The following is a 20,599-nucleotide window of genomic DNA, read 5'->3' as shown; positions in this document are numbered from 1 at the left end:
GACAAGTTGTTCTGTCCAGATTCTCAGCTGGTGTCAGCTGGCACTGTGCCACCAGAGGCAATTTAAACAATTTGAGATGCCAGCCCCAGAGCCCTGGCCCCTCAGCCTCCCTCTCCTGAGCAACTCTGCCACCCCTATGCCCCAGGGGCACCAAGTGGGGGCAAGAAGAGAACTCATGCTTGCCTTGGATACTACGTGGTTTTCATAAAATGAAACAAAAAGCCTGGTTTGGTTTTTGGGGATTTTTTAAAATAGCCTTGTGATCAAAGCTTTAAAAATATTGCTGTGTGAGGCCCCACCTGGAACTCAGCTCCACGGACACCAGAAGGATGGATGGACCTGTGGGAGCAACACCACAAAGATGCTTCTGCTATGGAGACAGGCACCCTGCAATCTCCCTTTGGATCATTTCTTCATTCAAGAGGCTTTTACATTACTCATTACTCTGTTACTTTCTTGGACAACTCCTCCACTTCTGAACAAGCTTCATTTGCTGCCTCCTCCGATTTAGCGCAAGAACAAATCCAAAGAACACGAAACTCAATTTGTTTTACTCTGTCAACAGCCAGCAGCAAAGTTCACTAACTTGAGGGTGTTTTTAAGTGCTGCCTGCCTCTCCTGCCATGCCACTACTGTCCCAGCTGGAGCACAGGGCCAGCAGCACCTTGCTGTGAGCACAGCTGATGGATGGAACCTGCTGAACAACAAGCTGTGCATGGCTGGGACCAGGTTCCCCTGAAGTGAACTGCTGCAATCATTTACAAGAGATTCTTTCTGCCCCATCCTCTCAACAACACACAAATCAACCACCATGTATATGTGCACTGAGAATTGGAGGGCAGGTTCGTGTCAGAGGAAAAAGGAATGTCCATGTAAGGCTCGTTTCTCCTCCTGCTTTATGTTACAGGATGTTCTGGCCATCTTAGGGAAAAAAAAAGCAGTTGAGTCTATCTCTGAATAAGGATGATTTTAACTGCAGACCCTTCAGTTGTTTGTAGCTCAGTTAGCATGTTTTTGGCTTGCATATCAAAAAGATTCTTCTCCTGGAGTTCAGCAAGCTGTTTCCCAGTCAAACCATTAAAATCTGTTTGCAGTTCTCCCTGGGTAGGTGATGCCTGCTGCTGCGCTCTGCGATCCCTCAGCCACCACGGGGACAGGCACACTTCCCAGGGCTAATCCACAGGGACAGGGCAGAACACTTGGGGACCAGAGCTCCACCTGGGTACCTGTCACTCCCGAGCCTGGAGAGCCCCACAGATTCTCTCGTGCCTCAGTTTACCTCCCTCACAGTCTGCAGACATGCTTGCTCCCATTTCCCCTGGCAGGATTGGGGGCTGAGGAACAGCCAGAGTGAGGAAGGGCTGGGATAACCACTTGAACTGGACCCCAGCATTTGACACACTGCAAGGCAAGCCCTGATCCTGACTGCCTGTGTACACAAACCCAGCCCTGAGCTGAGCTCTGTGCACACCATTGGAGGAGCAGCGAGCTCAGGCCAGGCTGTGCATCCCAGCACTTTACACAGCTTGGCACAGGAATGTCCCAAAACAACCAAACCCATGCCTCCAAACCCTATCTGACACTCCTTTGTGCCCCAGAGGGTTTTCCCCCTGCTAAAAGAAGGTATTTCCCCTTCCCAACACACACTCACATCCTGAGCAGGACCCGTGCCCTGGCCTTGCAGAGCTGAGCAAGAGGAGAATGTGGGGCACAAAATACAGCTGGTAACACACCCTGCTCCCCTCCTCTCCTCCAGGCCATTCCCAGGTCCCAGCCAGGACCTGGGGACCATCTGCTTCCCACAGGCAAGGCCTATAGGCAAATGACATTCCACGTTAGCCAAAAGAGTCCATAAAAGGCAAATAAAGTCCCAGCAAGTCCTGTCTCACACAGCTTTCTCCCTGGACACCACATCTGGACTCCTCTTCAATGCCTCCCTTCTTCCAGAAGAACAAGGCCCAAAACCTTTCCCCAGAGTCCTTGGTACAATGCTCCTAGTCCCAGGAATACAAAAAAAAAAAAAAAACAACCCCACCCCACAAAAGGAAAACATCAAACCTAAAAAGGAAAACAAAATAAAAACCCACAAACAAACAAACCAAAAGGAAAGACAGCAAGAAAAACCCAGTTTAAACATCTCCAGTTCACCTCAAGCTTCAGTCTTTATTCTGGCCTGGAGTCCAGCCCTTTCTGCTGGATACAACATCCTGTCCCACTCCCTTGCCTTCTTTTCCCTCCAACAATCAAGCACACTGAGAAATCCTGTTATTTCCAAAGTCTTCCCAGCCTGCTTCTAAAGAAAAGCTCAGCATCAAGAGATTGTGCCCACTTTATTTTTAAATCTGAGCATGAAGCTGAAATCCAGCCATGCAATAGTATGGACATAGGCACTGCACCTATTTCCTGTCTCACACAGGTACAGCTGATCCTCTGATTCAGCTGTCTCCTAAATCAGTGATGGAGCCACAACATCCTCCCAAAAGTGATGGAGGCCTCAACATCCTCCCAAATTCCTGGGCACAGCAGGCTCATCCCTTGGCCACCTTGCTGTCCCAGCAGCTGCACTGCTATGGATCCCAAGGTGACAAAATCAGGGCTCATTCTCACCTGAACATTCCTTTGCTGACTGCTCTGGAGACCTGACCTCCTGCAGGAGGTGATGCAAGGAAAGGGAATGTGAACCTTGCCATGGGACAAGACAAAGGGATCCAACCCCAAGGGATCAGCTCACTGCAAACTCCCCATGCAGATGCCCTCGGCAGTAAATAACAAGGACAGGCTGCCCAGGGCAGCAGGAGTCTGCCAGTCCAGCAAGGATCCCACAGGGAGGAGAGGCAGAACACCTGCATCCCTGTAGGGTCAGCCAAGAACCCATTCACGAGCTGCAAATTACACTCATTTACCACCTTGTTTCCACAGGCTTTCCCTTTGATGCTGTGAGTAATGCCGAGCAGCCACAAGGATTTACTCACCGTGCAGCCCTGCTCTCCTGAGAGCATGTCTGCAGGAAGGGATGATTAGCATGGAAGGGCCTGGAACACCTGGGCATGCCTGACCACTCCTGCCCAGGAAGCCACAGCAGCGGAAAAACATTAGGATGAGGTTACCAGTGGCTTTTGGCATCGGTCTGACTTGGCTCCTGCTGATAAAACCCAGAGCAGAACAAAGCTTTTCAACCTCCCCAGTGCTCTCCAAAGCCTAAAGATTGCTCTAGAGAAGGGCAAGAAAGGCAAGGCTAGAAAAAAAGCTTTAAACTCTTTGTTTTTAAAAATGAGCTGCTGTACCTCAACTGGGGGCTGTGAAAGGAGTTGGGAGAGAGAGCACAGCACAGCTCCCATCACCAAGATGCACCCCTCAGACCCTGCACTCCTGTCAACTTCATGTGGTTTCCATTCCAAACCACAAAATTCTGACATTTTCAGGCTCAGGTTTCACAAAACCTGGCTGTTTTATTCAGCTTTTAGTATTAGAAAAGGCTCTATGAAATTAAGGCTTTACTAAATTTTCTATGCTCGTCAACAGGAAGTCCAGAAGGGGTAACTTAAACCACTCCAAAGGAACAGAAACCAGAAAAAAATCCAATGATCTTCCTAACTACCAGAGAGTTACCATCAATTTAAAGAACAGAGACAAAACAGACAGGCTAACACCTAGAAGCAGGTCAGGTCCAGGGTGAGGGGAGTTTTACAACTGCAGGGCTGGATGCTGATGTCCTAAATGACCCAGTCCCAGCACAGACTTTTTTAATGTCTGTATCCTCCCAAGAGGATGCAGGCACAAATACCTGCCACATGAATATATGACAGGTTCAGCCGAGTATTTTGAGCATCTCTGACCAAAAATGGACAGTGTGACCAGCCTGCCTTTTCTTATTATGGACTGCTGAAGATTAGCAGCAGGCAGGAAATACTGGGAAAGGGCTTGGACAGAACCAACCAAGCATGCCCAGCCCTCCTCATGAGCTCTGCTGTTCTGACCATAGCCACCACCCAAGGGCTCTCTGTTAATGCCCCTCACCAAGTCATCTCAGCACGCTGGTTTGGCAACAAACCTCCTTATTTATCCTGGTTTTCTGCTGGGTTAGCCTGCTGGAAAGGCTCAGCTAAGGGCCACCACCATGCAAGAGCCCAGGCAGGAGGCACCAGTGAGGGCAGGAGCGACCAAAAGCCAAAGACAGGGCAGGACTGAGCCCACACAGCTCCATCAGCACAGGCAGGTGTGCAGCACAAGCCAAAGGAACATCAGCTGCTGAGTCCTTCTGCAACTCACCCTCTGCCAGCCTGCTGTTCTCCTTGCTGTTGAACTGCTGGGGCAGCCAGCAGCCCTTCGCCCTCACACCCTGCTGCAGCCAGAGCTCCTGAGCATCCCGAGCACCACCACCCTGCAGCTGCTGTGCCAGGGTCCACCTCAGCCCTGGCATGCAGCCTGGCACTCCCTCAGCACCTCAATGAAGTGGGCTCCACACAGACTCTGAAATATGGGAGTGCTGAAGGCAGTCCTTCAGCCACAGCCAGGTGTGCAAGCCCTGCTCTGCCAGCACCTCAAGCTGTTCTGGTCAGGTTCCCTCAGCCCTGCAAGCAGCACCACATGTCCCATCCCTGCTGCTCAACACAAGGGCTCAGTCCCAGTCAGCTGTGGGTGCAGGACCTTGAACAAGTACTAAATAAATGAACAAGTCATTTCCTGCAAGGCCAAACACGCTCCCTGCCAAAGAGGTCACATACCACGCTCTGGCCTGATGCCTCTCCCAAGTTTGTGAGGGTAAATTCCCATATCCAGGGGTCCAGCGATTACAGAAATACATCTGGGCTAGGATTACTCAGGCTGAAGCTACGATTACGCTCCGCTGAAGAGTGAGGAAAACAACTGCTTGTGTGCTTTCATTGCGTGACCTCCAAAGTTCGGTTTGGGTTTCTTGGTTCGCACAAACCAAAACACTCCAATCAGGGAGTTTTCACTTTAACTCTCAGCTAGAGGAGCGGGATCTGTCCCACCAAGGTTCTTCAGAGTTATTTTGGCAGGAAGGAGATCTGTAAGGAAAAGCCCTTTGAGGCAGGGCCCGTGACAAAGCGGTCAGGAGCAAGCAGCCGACGTGGCTCATTGCAGCTCCTCCAACCAGCACAGGGGTGGAAGGCGGACGTGCTCCGGGATCTTTGCTCCCCATCTCTCATCACACCACCCAGGATTGCTCAGAGGCTTTCTAAGAGTGTGCTCTCATGACATGGATGCTTTCAACACACCACAGCCCACAAGGAGCGGGCAAATAGCAGCCCTGTGAAAAACAGCCTGAGCTTCGTTTTTAGGGTAAGTCCCAGAGCCAGTCAAAACGCATCTGGCGGGCCCCGCTCCACCGTGCTGAACACTTCACTCCCATCAAGTTAAAACAAGACTTAAAAGAAACCTGAATCTTCCACACTTGAATCACGCAGGCCACTCCGAGTGCTTGGATGTGCCCATCCCCATGAGTAAGGGCTGCAGAATCAGACCCAGCTTTTCCTCACCATCCTGCCAAGGACACAGACACAAAGAAGAGGAGAAAAATCCCACTGACTGATGCCCCTGCTATTTCTGCTCTCCGTCACAGCAAACTGGTAAGAGGCCTGACTCAGAAGCCTCCCTTGAAAAACCTGAATCATTACAATTTAGAAGGCAGTCTCATATAATGAAGTCTCCACTCCTCCCTCTCTTTAGAATAGAGAACTCGAGTCACACTGATGGGGGGGATAAAGAGGGAAAAAAAATAAACCCAACTTCACACTTTGTTCAACCCGGGTGGCAGTCAGGCAGCCAGAGGTTGGCAGCTGGATCTGGGGTCTGCAGGGCTGTGTTTGGTCTCAGTTACACCTCTCAGTTACCAGTGTGACCTCCTTAATGCCAGAGCACAACCACAGACTTACAATGCCAGCAAGCGAGAAAGGAGCACCCCAGCTGTATGATCACTACCCAGACAAACTGTGAACTTGGATTTCTTCTTAGCTCCATATCTATTTCCAAAAGCTTGTCCCTTGAGGGATAGAGAGATCATTGGAATGAGCCTCACAGAACACTATAATGTTTTAACACTTTTGTTATTACACATCATTTAGCAACAGGAGATCTCAAACTCACTTCACAAAATAGCCTTATTTTCGAGACCCAGCCAGAGAGCTTTGATTAAGGCCCTTAGAGAAGCAGGGGGAGCTAACAGAGCAAAACCCCAGAGCTCATGCCCTGTCCCCTAGAGTTGCCTGCTCCAGATGCTTGATAAACTAGACTGCTGTGGTTACGTGCCTCTTGCCTGCTTCCTGTGGAGACAGCACTCACACCTCACAAGGAGGCTCTGGCAAACACCGACACACACAGGTCTGCAGTGATCCCAAAAGCCTGGCTCCTCCACATCCAGGCCACGGCTGAAACTGTGCCTGAGGGGAAGGGGACTGACAAAGAAAAGCTGCCGCACTCAAAACGAGCGTGCATCATGCATAGAGGTGATTCAAGCCTAGGTTTCTGAGCTGGATCACACCTCGACACCAAGGCTCTCCAGGAACAGCAGTCACTGCAGCACCCCGGGCAAGCCTGTGCCCAACCTCACACTGCCATCGATCCCTTTGGCACCAGGGATGTTGGGAGCTGCTTATGCCATGTGCACTCCAAACAGCACACAGCGAAAACCACCCCAGAGCCTCCTGCCAGGGCAGCAGAGAGAGAGATGCCAGTCGACACAAAAGCACCGCAGTCTAGTCAAAAGTTTATGCTGGGGATACTAAATGCTGCTATAATGTGAGAAAAATACTGAAACAACTACACAGAAACACACCTTTCCACCTCCTGAGCACAACACAAATGCTGGAGAGCACCAGGCTGTATCCAAGGTTCCCCAAGAGCCCACTCCCTTTGGTCCCATGCAGCGCCAGCGGATGCAGTGGATGCTGTGGTAAATCTCACCCTGTGACATGATTCTTCTCCCTGTCACTCCTGGCTCTGCGTGACAAATGCCATTCCTCACCTCTCAGATTAACTTTGAGCAAACTGATCACAACAGCCAGAAGCAAAGCAGCCAGAGCCCTGACACAAGTCTGCTGCACCAGCTGGGGAACAGCTCAGGCAGAGCACAAAGGCACCTGTGGCACCAGCCTCTACAGCAGAGGGAGATCCTTATGCACATGCAGGGACCCCAAAACACAGGATGGGAAGGAGCACTGCACTTAAGAGAGAGGAGTGCACTCTCCCTCTTCCCGCTGAAGAGAGCACAGGTGTGGCCCCAGCACCACAACCCTTCTCACCAGCAGCCTTTGAAGTTTAGGTAAAGCAAGGATGGATATTGGTGTCACACATCTGCATCTTCCGTGCTGGCAGACCTGAATACACCTCAGTTCATACATAAACTCCTGTTTACTTACAACGACGCTCATGTTTTTCCTGGCCTTACTTCTTGGAAGCAACCACCACGTTTGTAAGAAAAAGTGTAAGTTTTAGAAGACATGTAAAAAAAAAAAGACAAATCGATTAAATTGAGGGCATAAAAGTCCCGAATCTTAAAAACACATCCCGACATCGTTCTACTCCACAAGAAACACTGCGTTCAAGCCGTAGCTGGTGTTTGTGCTCTTCCCTGAACATCAGAGCATTCCTCACACCATGCTGGACACCGTGAAACCCTTCAGACACGTCTGTTTATTCAAAAAGCAAATTCGAGTCACGGAGGCGTACGCTCTTTTTTCCTTAAAGGCAAATAAGCCTTGCCTAATTTCTGCTTACATTCGCGGCTCCGCAGAGCAACAACGCGAACCGCTTCCCACCGCCCCCCGCGCAGCCCAAGCGCGGCGGGCAGGGCACCCTTGGAACCCCGAACCCCGGGGCTCCGCAGGAGAGCTCCGGGCACCCGGTGCTTGCCGGGACCCCCAGGGCAGGCGGGCCCCGCTCCACACGCCGAGCCCCGCCAAGTTTCACGCTGCTCCCGCGGCCGCCTCCAGCGCGCAACACCGCGGCTCGGGAGGGCCCCGGTGCGGACCCCGTGGGGGAGCCCCGGCCAGCGCGAACCCTGTGAGGGAGCCCCGGCCAGCTCGGACCCCGTGAGGGAGGGAGCCCCGGCCCCCGCGGCGCCGCCCTCCGCCCCGCAGCCGGGCTGGGCTGGCCCGGCCGCTGCCCCCCGCCGCGGCCCCGCACTCACCGCCGCGCCCGGCCGCGCAGCCGGCCAGCAGCAGGGCCAGCAGGGCCAGCGAGCAGAGCGCGCAGCGTTGCCCCCGCAGCAGCCGCCGCCGCCGCCGCTCCGCCGCCGTGCCCGGGGCGCCCATCGCGGCCGCTCCGCTGCGCTCCGACCGCTCCCCGCGCCGCGCCGAGCCCCGCCGGGCGCCGCAGCGCCGCCTCCGCCCGCCCACCGCGGGCGGGACGGGGCGGGGGCCGCACGGCGGCGGCGGGGCCGGCGGGGCCGGCGGGGCTCGGCCCCTCCTGGGGCAGCGCTCAGAGCGGGCACGACAGCGGCGCGGTGCCCGCTGCCGGCTGCCTGCCTGCCTGCCTGGGAGGGGGCGGCTAGCTGGGCATCGCCTGCGCTCCGCGTCGCTCCGTCGCACACATCGCACCTTCCGCCACCGCTCGGGACCTCGCAGCATCACCGCCTGGGCTACGGCCTGTGCTGTGTGGGACAGAGAAAAGCCCCAGCGCATCGCTGACCCCTCACCTGTGATCCCTCGCTGCCACCCCTGCGCCTTTCAGAGGTTTCTCATTGCGGGTGGCTGGGAATTTTTTCCCGTTTCTCACACTCTGCCCTCAACTTTTTGCCGGGTGAGCAGCCACCTACCCTTCATCCCGGTCCTGTGTGAGCCCTGTTGCTTCCCATCACTGTGCTGGGCACCCTGGCACCCCACTCACACACCTCTGGAGAGCTGTGCCACCCGGACAGCCCACGCACAATTACTCCAGTCCTCCTCTGCTGGGGCTGCCGTGCTCGAGAAACCTGGGCCAGCCAGAACCTTTCTTCGCCCCTTTCTTGTAATGTCATTGCTGCTGGAACAGTGACACAAACGCCTAGAGGCTGTGCTGAGCCCGGAGTACTGTGCACACACCAGGGAACAGCTGCCCCTGCAGGGCCCACACTTGTGGAGACGCACCATTATCCAGGGCCCTGGAGTTTCACAAGGGATCGACTTTTTGGCTGGAATGCCACCTTCAGCTGAAATGAATAGGACAACAGAACAAATATATCTGTTACCAAGATCTGTCTGTTCCCCAAGAGCTGCCATGGCATGCTGTACACAGAGTGAAATGAAAGTAAACATCACTGTCAGTAGCTCTGGTCAGTTACCAACCTTTCTCAATGAAGACAGTCTCATTCTGGGGCAGCAACAAATTACGTGCACCCACTCTCTCCTGAAAGGGTTTCTGCCAGTTCTGAACTTGACCAGGATGTCAGTTTCCAACTCAACTCTTACTCATTTACTGCTTATGTTCCTACACACAACTTTAACAACACAGGTGTCTCTGTTGGCCCGGGGTAGGCAGAGCCAGCTCCCACCCAGACAGTAAACGGAGCTGAGAACTGGCCTAGGATGTAACTATGGAAGAAGGGTTTTGTTTTGGTTTGTGTTTTTTCCGGGTAGGATACACTCCCTTCCCCCTGGCAGGGCAGGTTTTATCCCATAGTAAACAACTCTGAAACCTGCAGCACTGTCAAACACTACAGCAAGTCACTCCAGATGAGGAAAGAGATCCTGACTGTCACCAATTGATGCCATGGGAAAGCAGTCATGGGTGAGAGAGGCTTGGGGGTGAAAGTTCCCATTGCTGACACCACAGAGCACCCTGACAGTGCTCCCAAAGTACTCCCTTTACATTTAAATGTCCCTTTGAAGTCTATAACTTCTTGAAAATGTGACCCTGAGAGTCACTGCAAAATCATTACTCATGCCTCCATCGTAAGCTTCCTCTGGCCCCTTTGCAGGGCTGCTTGTAAATACCAGGTGAGAGCTCACTGTCTTGAGAAGCTCAGGAGCAAATCTCCCACTCAGAATCACAAGAATGCCTTACTAGTGTAGTGAGTACTAGCTTCTGAATCATGTGCAGTTCTGGGGAGCAGAGGACAGGAGAATTCCCTCTTCTCTCCCACTGGTGTGTGGGTGGAGCAGGCTTTGAGAAGCTTCATCTGTTGGAAGAAACAGAAGGAAGGGAACCGTGGTGGATGTTACTATTCTGAAAGAAACACTCTATATTTACCTTCTACAGGAATCTTCTGCACAAAAAATAACCTGCTAAAGACCAGACATGACTGATGAGGGTTACAGGGTTTTCTTTGTGGCACCTCTGCCACGCTTGGTGCCACGCAGAGCTCTCTCCACGGAGGGCCACGGATGCTCTGGAGAGAGGCCCCTGGAAGGTTCCCACAGAGCTGGCTCTCAGAGGGGCAGGAAGATGTGCTTTTGTTCCTTCCACAGTGCAAAACCACATAAAGCTCTGGGAGAAAACTGTGTAAATCACAGGATACAGATGTGCAGAGATGACAGCCAGATGTGCCTTAGCAGAGCCGAGGAGCAGCCGTGACTGTTGCAAGGAGAGCAAACAGCCCTCGCGTACTTGGCATCTTCCCCTGCAAGCCACGCCAAGTTCTGAGCTTCAGACCAAACAGAGATTTTTTCTTCTGTTTGGACTTGCAGATTATGCTCACAAAGAGCTTTCAACCCTGGAGAAAAATATTTGGGATTCAAGCAGAGCACAATCAATGCACATTGGCCGGGCAGAATCCAGCTGCCAGTGAGGGTGATCCCCAGCTGGCGGGCAGCACCCCAAGCCACTTTGAAGGGTTGAAGTGGCTCTGGAGCCTTGGCCAAACATGGACAGGGGCACCATGAAGCTGGGGCTGAGAGCACCTGCATGGCAGAATCACCAGGTCTCACTGCTGCTGCATTCCACACGAAGGGAACTGCTGCAGAGGCGCTCCCGCTGGGTCTCAGAGGACAGCAGGAGGGTTCCCTGTCCTGAATTCCAGTCCTAGGCCTTGCCTTTGCATCACAGCTCCCTGCCAGTGTCTGCCTACATGGAAAGCTGCACCCTCACCTCAGGTGTGTGCTGCTGGGTGTGATATTTGCTTGTGCCTCCTCCCTGAGCGGTTCAGTGCCAGGGCTGTGGCCGAGCTCCAGTTCCAAGTTAAAAGCAGCAGCAAAGAGGTGGCTTGGCATGGTTGCCTCTCCTGTGAGGTGAGAGGGGCTGGCTTAAGCCAGCTGTTCAAGCCACAAACCTTAGACACACTCATGCATCCTCTGCAAGCCACAGGGAGGATGCAATTAAACATGCTGCTGATTGCCACTGCTCTCTACATCCTGCCTGCTCAGCGAGCTGAAAGCCTGCCCAAGTGCCCTGCTCCCAGGTAGAGCTGTTAAAAACGGGAACAGACTCCAGAACTACAGTGATTTCAGCATTTATTATAATAAAAATGAAGGTCTAAAGTATGGGGGCTTGCAGGCTGAGTGTTCCTGTCAAGGATGCTGCAGCAACGGTGCTAGGGCTTCTTCTGCAGCCATGTCCCCGAGGTTCCAGGTGGAGCAGCACTGCTTCCCTGGGTCAGATGCCCCTTTTTATCCTGTTTTATGTCCCTTTGGATCGGTTTCTTTTTGGATCCTTCATTTGCATGAAGGTTTTAGGCACTTGATTGGCCCATCACAGTTCTCTCTGGTGATGCGCTTTACTTGTGTGTGATACATTGAGTAGCTATTTCTTATAACTACCCTTTTAACCCCTTTTACCATAACCAAACTAACAGTACATGCTTAAAAATTATCAGCTATTTTACAGCAGTTTCTAACCTATTTTTAACAGAGCTGCCCAGTATGAATGAGCTGGTTTCAGTAAATCTAGCCAGCCGTGCCCCGAGGGAGCCCAGGGAGCACCGGGATGTCATTGCAGTGAGGACAAACCTCCTCCTGCCAGTCACACACACCCGTGCTCCAGGCTCAGGCTGGTTCAAAAGGCTGCCCAGCTGATGGGATTTTAATGTAAAAATAGTTTACAGGAGTTTAGGCTACGCCTGTTCCCGTTTTATTTAGGAACTTATTTAAATAAGTTTGCATCTGCTTAGATAAAACAGCTTAAGGTCACAGCCTTGGATAAAGCTGGGTGTCCTCCTCCTGAAGGCTGGCAGCTCTCTTTCTGAAAAGCTTGAAGAAAAGTGTTTATACTTAAAGGTTTTGCAGAGCTCAGGGTTTCAGGGAGGCTTGTGGTACAGGAGGGAGCAGAGGGGACACGCTCTGTTTCTGCTCTCTAGGAAAACAAACTGGGCTGTGACAGAGCTGGTTTCTGGCTCTCCTTCTGCCAGAGGGTTTTGGGGTCTTTGGCAGCCAAAGGAAAGCAGCAGCATCCAGTTTCCTCACTCCTTTTCTGGTCTGTACCCTTTCCTTAGGGTGCACATTTTTCGAAAGCTTTCCACGTCCTCTCTTCATGATTCACAACTAAACACACACACGAGCAAACACACTAAATAAAAGTGTATACCCTGTATTTGTATGTGTATTTGTCCCTTTTTGAGGCTTGGAGGTATTTTCTCCTGCAGCCCTCTTTTTGGGTGCTGTTTTCTCTTACCAGGGCCAGAGAGCAGGATGGAGCAGGACAGCCCTCCCCTGCTGGAGCTGCTTGTCCCAGCAATTATCCCTCTGCGACTGCTGAATCTTTGGGAATATCTTGTGCTTCAGTGGCGAGAAGCAATTACCAAATTGAGTATGCAGTGCATAAAAGCCAACTAGGGTTCTTTCTGGATGAAAGAGGCAATAAAAAAGCTGGTATTTATAGAAAAATATTTATTACTTCATGGGATATCAGGGCTTCCTGTGGTTTGAGGCTGTGCCTTGCATAGCTCATTGCTGAATGCCTCAGGATGACACTTCTTTTTTTTTTTTTTTTCCTTTCAGCAGCAGCCTGTTTGTTCTCCAATCAATGGTCAGGTTTACAAACAGAGTGATTCTGTGTGCCCTTATGGGCTGTCCTCCCCTTCTGTAGGCTGGTAGTGTGTGTGTGGGTGTGTGTGTGCACATCCCACCTTGGGAAAGCCCAGGGAATAGCAACTGCTCCAGAGGAAAGCTCTGCTCTTCTACCTGCCTGATGGCACTGGAAAAAAAAAGCAACACTTAATAAAATTAAAGGGCAGACAATTCAAAACAAATGCAAATGAAACCCTATTATACGCAGTGAAATTGCCCTGGAGGACCCTTTGCCACAGGAAGATGTTTCTGAAGCCAAAAAAGAAATCCAGAAATGCAGAAGAAGGATGGGTAGCTGTGTAAATATTGAAAATAGCAGTGTCAGAATGAATCCTAACATTGGTATATCCAGAGATCACAGTTTACAGCTTGTAAAAGTCTGAGAAAACAAAAAAAGGACCATGAAATCTAATATAAATCTTGGATAATCACCCATGCTTCTGCCCCACTTTGGGGGCTGGTGGGCTCCTCCCCAGTGGCTTGACTGTGAGGGATGCTGTCCTCCAAAAAACACCATGGAGGATGCCATGGCAAGCACAGGGGAGAGGCTTTGCCCACCACAAAAGGGACACATCCAGCAAACCACCACTTTGCTCCTGCCAGCCCACTGCTCCTCCTCCTCATGCCCTGAATGGCAGCCCTGCCTCCTTCCTGAGCTCTGGTCACTTCCCCAGCTTGGGAATGTCCTTGGGCTTGCTCTGACCATCCCCAGGTCTCTCATAAGCACTGAGCAGCTCCAGCCTGTGAGCAGCACATCCATCCAGGGTCTCCATGGCCTCAGCTCTGCAGAGGTGGCTGCCCTGGGGTGATTTGAGTTCCCTTCAGCAGATCAGTGCTCCTCTCCTCCTTCCCCTCCACCCTCCCAGCAGCGTGCCTGGATTTAGGGAAGGCTGTACAGGGCCACTGCCAGCAGGAGAGGAGAACAAGGTCTGCAGGAGAGGTGCAAGAGCCTCGGGGGCTGTTTGTTTCCTTAGCACTGGAAGTTCCTGTGCAGAGCTCCCTGAGATCCCTGGGACTGTCCTGGGTGCCTATCTGAAACCAGCTCATCAGCACTTCACACATGAGCTGATGCAATCGGAGTGCAGGGCTGCAGCTCCTGAGATAATTCACAATTACAAGGAGCAGAAGTGCTGCTGCTTGGCTGAGGCAGCTGAACTTCCTGGCCCAGCCACAGTGGCTTAATTAAAGTCACTGGAAGGAAGCTGTGATCATCCTTCCTGTGAGCAGAGATATGGTTTATTGCTCACCATTTATTTTCCTCATTTCCACATAGAGGAGGAGATGGAGGGGCAGTTTATGTAGGAAGCTTTGCTGGCATCCTAAACTGTGAGTGAAACCTCCCTGGGTTGACAGAAGACCAAGAGAGAGTTCATTGGGGTGTTTCCCCCTGCCCAGCAGGGACACCCTAACCCTAACCCCCACTTCTCTGCCTATAAATGTGTTAAATGACAGAATTTGTCACAGTTCTCAGCACCAAAGCATGCTGCAGAGGTGGGTTCTCATTTCCAGGAGAGGCAGTGTCAGCACGCAGACAGGCCAGCTCCTGCTTGGACTCAGTTCCAGCACCGGATTTATCAGGCAATGAATCTCAGGTTGTTCCTGGAGACATCTAGTGAGGCATCAGCGTAATGCAAACCAGCACAGGCACCCAAAAACGCCCCTGTGGGAAGGGAGAGCTGCTGTGGGACACTGCTGGGGAAGCAGCTCCCTCACTTCTGGTCACTGAGCCCTTCAGCACTCCAGAAACAAATTATACCAGGGTGTCACAGCCACTGGTTGGCATTTGTCATGGAGGAAAGAAAGGAAGAAGGAAAGGAAGAATGGAAATGGAAATGGAAATGAAAGAAAAAAGAAGGAAAGGAAAGGAAAGGAAAGGAAAGGAAAGGAAAGGAAAGGAAAGGAAAGGAAAGGAAAGGAAAGGAAAAGGAAAGGAAAGGAAAGGAAAGGAAAGGAAAGGAAAGGAAAGGAAAGGAAAGGAAAGGAAAGGAAAGGAAAGGAAAGGAAAGGAAAGGAAAGGAAAGGAAAGGAAAGGAAAGGAAAGGAAAGGAAAGGAAAGGAAAGGAAAGGAAAGGAAAGGAAAGGAAAGGAAAGGAAAGGAAAGGAAAGGAAAGGAAAGGAAAGGAAAGGGAAAAGCTAAGCTCCTTGCTGTCTCCTCAATGACACCTAATTTAGCCAAAGTATTGGCCCAGGTTCTGACACACAATGTGCTTCAGATGTCAGGAGGTGACAGTTTGGAGCAACACTTTGTCACTTTCCCAAGTGGCATGGCCTGACCTACATAAAACAACTACACTCTGACATACATTACTGTTTTGTTTAACTAGATTGACACCAGCTCTCAGGCAGAAATATATCTGCAATTTAGCCAAATTTATTTCAAATCTTTTCCGTAAAATTAAATTATATTTCCAACGTCTCTCAGAAATGAATATCCAAGTGCAAAAGTTCTGCTATGTTTTCAGGAGTTCCTGTTACCAGCACGTTTTCAGCATGCAGCACAACCCTCTGGCACTTTTAGCCACAGGGAAGAGGGCAGCAGCCCTGTGAGGAGCTGATAATCCCAGGCTGGCTCCCAACACCGCCGTTCCCAATTCCCAACACGTTATCACGGCCAGCAGGAACCAACCAGCACATCCAGCCCAAACAACGAGCTCTGCTGCCAGCCAGGGAAGTCTGTGAGCCCTGGGCTTATTCATCAAATCCCTTTTCATGTAACGCCTCTCCCAAGCTGGGCTGTTCCTCTCAGAGCTGTGGCACTGAACTGCCCAGGGCTGGCACTGCCCAGGGAGACCCTGATGTGACAACACAGCCTCAAGTTCTGCCAGGAAGGGTTTAGGGGGGGTAATAGGAAAAATATCTTCATGGAAAGGGCTGTCCAGCCTTGGGACAGGCTGCTCTGGGCAGTGCCAGAGTCCCCATCCCTGGTGGAATTTAAAAACCATGTGCATGTGGCACTTGGGGACATTGCTGGGGGAATGGTTGGACTCAATGGTCTTAGAGGGCTTTTCCTACCTAAGTGGTTCTGTGTAAAGAAGCTGTGCTGGAAAAGCAGAACAGTCCATCCCTACTTCATAGAGGGTTAATTTGTGGTGAAATGAGCTCCTAATTAAGCATCCAGGATCCCATTTGTTTGCACTACTAAACACAACTTCTACTTACCTGAAGGACAGCACTTTCACCATCTCCTGAGTGAGCAACCCCACCAAGAAGAAAGGCGGCCACATCACCCACTTGTGCTCTCATTTGTTTCAGTGACAAATTAGCCCCGTGCTTCTGGGTGACCTGCAACAGCCTGCCATGCAAACACCACATATGGGAAGCTGACACTCATCAGGACACTGTATTTTGTAAAAAACAGATAAAGAAGTGTTTTGAAGGCAGGTGAGACCATGAAATCACTTGAGACCCTTACCCAGCTGCTGCACTGTGTGCTGCCTCAGGGGCAGCAAAGATAGTCTCTGGACTTGCTTCAAATTCTTCTCCTATGCACTGTATTTTTCCCCAAATAGGCATGTGCTGTATTTCTACTGTCTGTTTAGAAAGGAAAGAAATAAAACCTCATCCAGACCATGACTTCATGCTCCCAGATATATATTTTGCATTTAATTTCACACTTTTTGATTAGTGTACGTGGATTTCATTCTGCTGGTGGCACACAGCTCCTCCAGAGTGAAGCAGGATGGCTTGGAAAGCAGTGCAAGGTCTTACCTAGACAGACTTGCTCAGGAAAAATAATCTAAATTAAGTCACTGCTTGACTTTAAGTGGATTAGTTAAAATGCATTCAATCCCTCAATGCAAGTTCTTATTCAGAAGCAAAATGACCTAAATTTGATTTACCTCCAGTCATTTCCAAACTTAAATAATATTAACACAGCTTTCAATCAGAGAGGACTGACCCCGTGTATGTTAAATTCAGTTTAAGCAATCCACTTACATAGACAAGAAAAAACAAAATGAAAACAAACCAGAAACAAAACAAGACAATATTTCCAAGCTCTAAGCATTAAACTGCTAATTGCTGGGCCTGCTTCTCCATGAGTTCAGTGGTTAATGGTGGCTGCTGAACAGCCTTAAGAGAGGCATGGCTAGTGTCAGGTGTGGGTTGGGATGAGGAGAAGGCGTTGGAACCCAGATTATTCCTTTGTCTGGGACAGAGATGGCAGAGCAATTACCATATTTGGGGCTGCCTACAAGCTTGCTGCTGTATTTTCTCAAATAAATGATGAATGCTGCAGAAATCTAAACATGACTTTTTATAGTCACTCCTCCAGGCACACAGCTATTAAATGCTGAGCTGCCAGCCCCAGCTATGCAGAAATTATGTGTCAAGCCCCCCAAATCCTGGGGCTCCCTTCAGGGCTGAGAGATTCACAAAGCAGGGCTCATTCTTCGTGTTCCACAAGCTTTAGAGGGAGGGAAGGGATGGGGAGAAGCACTCAAAAGCAACAGAATGGATCCAGAAAAGGAGCACCTGATCCCTGCTCACTCCCAGGCTGGCCTGAGGAATTATGCTGATACAATTTTCTAAGTTTCTCTTTTCCTGTTAATCTTCTCTGCTGAAGCAGAACAGCCTTCAGAGAGGGCAGAGTCATTACACACCTTAGGGTTTGTTTTCTTTATGGCAAAAGGAGAAACAAACAGCTTCCTCTTGAGCACCAAAGAAGAAACAGCAAATCTTTCTAAGAAGCAGAGGTGCCATGACCCAAAATCTCTGCTGCCTGCAATAACCAACATGCCTGAAGCCTTGTCAGGCATGTGCTGCTCTGCCCTGCAGCTCCATGATCTCCCTTCCCTGCCCCACTTCCCAGCACTAAATTCACTTGATTTGTAAAGGAAAAACAGATCAGCTCAGGCTGATGTGTTTTTCCGTGGCCAGTAGGCATGGCTGGAAAAGCACAGGGATCAAAGTGACGGGGTCAGGAGGGAGATGGGGAATGTTTGTACCCTGCCACAAGGAACAAAGGACATTTCCACTGCTTGGGAGCACGGGGAGCAGCCCAAATAAGTGAAGGCGTCCATGTGCTAGCTCTGCTCCTTATGTGGCCAGCCAGCTACATAAGGGGGCTTCTGCACAGATGTCATATTTGTGTGTGCTGGCCCCTCATTTTACCCCTCTCCAGGCAGTGTCTGAGGGCTGGACACAACTTGAGGCCATTTCTTTTCCTGCCACTTGTTGACCAGGAGAAGAGGCTGAGCCCCACCTGTGCTCACAGCCTCCTTTCAAGTAGCTGGAGAGATGGAAAAGATCTCTTAATGTTTGGAAAAAATTACGAAATTTGCTCTTAAATCTGCCCCAAGCCTTATTCCAGCCCCTCACTGTCCTTTTGTTTATAAGCCTTCTCCTTGTGCTTGACAAACTGCCTCAGGCGAGATCCCAGCCCATCCCATTCTTTTCCTACCCACAATAAAAACTCATAGAAAACAGCAGTGTTTCATTTGGGAGCTATTTTGTAGAGGAATGTAATCTCCAAGGAACACAGTAATGTCAGAAAGTGACCAAACAACACCATAAATTGCACTTGGAGCTCCAGAACTGTCTGGGCTGAGCACTGGACTCCAGCAAGCCCCTGTGAGCAGTGGCACAGGAAAACTTTTTAAAGCTGTGGCTAACACTCCAAGAGCAGATTTTAACATTCCAAGAGCAGATTTTGACACTCCAAGATCAGATTTTAGCACTCCAAGATCAAATTTTAGCATCCCAAGAGCAGATTTTAGCACTCCAAGAGCAGAATTTCAGGATCCTGGATGGGAGGCAGCAGTGCAAGAGGTGGAAATGGAGCTGCCTGAATTCAGCAGGCATTTCCCTGCCTGCCTCCAAAGCTGTTTCTCACAGGCTTTAGGAAACTGAACAACTTACCCACAGCCTGTCTGGCACTGGGAAGGAGTCTCCTTTGGACACACTCTGGGTTTTTATCAGCACAAACAGGGTTTAAGCCTCCACTTTAAACCCCTGTTTGCCCATGGAAGTGGCCACGAGGCTGGGCAGCTGTATGAGCTCCTAGAGCTCAAAATCCAGGACTGTCTGTCCCAGGAGCTTCCCTGCTTGGAGAGCAGCAGGATCTCCAAGCTGCCCACTCTGAGAGGCATCAGCTATGCTGGAAACCCCTCAGGAAAAAGGCCGTAGGAGAGGCTGGGACTGCAAGGAACATCCCTCTGCTACTCCAGGTGTGTTCCTGGCTGTCCTGGATTGCCAGGCAAATTGTATTCTATTTGCCATCTGTATGGCAGTTGTCTTCTGTTAAGTGGGTAGTTGTCCTTATCTCTTCCACCTCCGAAGAGACATCTGCTGATAACAGACTATTGAATGTCACTGCATGGCTGATAAGAACTATAACATCCCATTAGGAGATGCTCCACCCAGAGGGAGGAGCCAAGCATTCCTACCTGGATATAGTCTGGAGATTCTGGAACACCAGCACAGCTTCTCCACTGGATCTTCAGAGGAAGACTCCACCTTTCTACAGGATCCCTGCTCCAGCAGAACCACCCCTGACACTGCAGGAGGGCTGCAGCCACATTTCAATTGGACTGCTACCAACACCCCACAGGGTGTCAGGTTGTGTTCTGACTCTGTCAGTGTTGTTTTAGTTCACTGCGTTGTTTATTTTATTCTTTTATTTTCATCCCTAATAAAGAACTGATATTCCTGCTCCCATATTTTTGCCTGAGAACCCCCCTTAATTTCAGATTTGTAACAATTCAGAGGAAGGGGGTTTACATTTTCCATTTCAGAAGAGGGTCCTGCCTTCCTTAGCAGACACCTGTCTTCCCAAATCAAGACAGTGGCCCTGCTCCAAGGATGTCACTGAAATTGTGGCTAAAAACAAAAACTCTCCAACAATTTTTAGTGTTAGAGAATGAAGGCATTACTTTATTCGGTCCAGGATGTTGTTCTGGCCAGGTTGTGCCACACAAATCACTTCATCCACACATTGCCTGGGTTGTGCAGAGAAAATCATTGCATCACACAGACTTTTTACTAGATTTTCCCCATACTTACACAGTCTAAACTCAGAGAAATGGATTGGTTCAATGTTCATTGGTCCCAAGTCACACAGTTCTTACTGTTTGGTTTCCTGTTGGTTATTGATCCCTTCACCTTTGATGTTAATTAGGTTCTCACTCTTCTAGGACAGAGGCTCCAGGGCCTGGAGCAGCTGGGATGGATGCAGTGGGATGCCCAAGGCCTGTGTGCTCCCTGCGAACCTCTGCCCTGGAGATGAAAGTCATTTCCATCAGCACACATACTTCTCCTGAAGCCCTTTTCTTGGGAAGAGTGACTCACTTGCAATATCCATCTGAAACTGAAACGTTCTCCTGAGGTATTTTTAGACAACAGTAGTGGTGGTCCAGTGAGTCATGGCTCTAGCACTGCCCATTGATGCAGAAATCCCTGGGATCCAGGGCAGTGGATTGCTGTCCAGGGCTGCTTCCATGGAGCTATGCCTCACCAGTATGCCAGCCTTTCTTCCCTCCACTGTGTTTGAATATATTCCTATTCTCAGCAGGGAAAATGTTACAAAGCCCCAACAACCTCTCTGGACAAGCAGGAGAACAATTCTAAAGAGAACAGGACAGTTCTAAAGGAAGGAGTAGAAGAAAGGAGCTCATGGAGACCTGAGACAAGGTGATGGTGCCAGCCCTGCCCTGGAGCACCAT

General features: G+C 50.5%; 1 protein-coding gene across 2 annotated transcripts in view; it reads right to left on the bottom strand.

Moving 5' to 3' along the window:
- Nucleotides 1-8,382, bottom strand: part of SLC24A3 (solute carrier family 24 member 3) — a 105,405-nt gene extending 97,023 nt beyond the window's left edge. For both annotated transcript variants that reach the window (XM_074536764.1, XM_074536765.1), the window contains exon 1: nt 8,150-8,382. In XM_074536764.1, coding sequence (XP_074392865.1) covers nt 8,150-8,273 — 124 coding nt within the window. In that variant the 5' untranslated portion in view covers nt 8,274-8,382. The remainder of the gene's footprint in view (nt 1-8,149) is intronic.
- Nucleotides 8,383-20,599: the final 12,217 nt, after the last annotated feature.

This window comes from Zonotrichia albicollis, chromosome 3, assembly GCF_047830755.1.
Source record: "Zonotrichia albicollis isolate bZonAlb1 chromosome 3, bZonAlb1.hap1, whole genome shotgun sequence".
In the NCBI taxonomy this organism is placed as follows: domain Eukaryota; kingdom Metazoa; phylum Chordata; class Aves; order Passeriformes; family Passerellidae; genus Zonotrichia; species Zonotrichia albicollis.
Note: the sequence above shows the minus strand (reverse complement) of the source record. Positions and strands in the feature narration are given on the sequence as shown.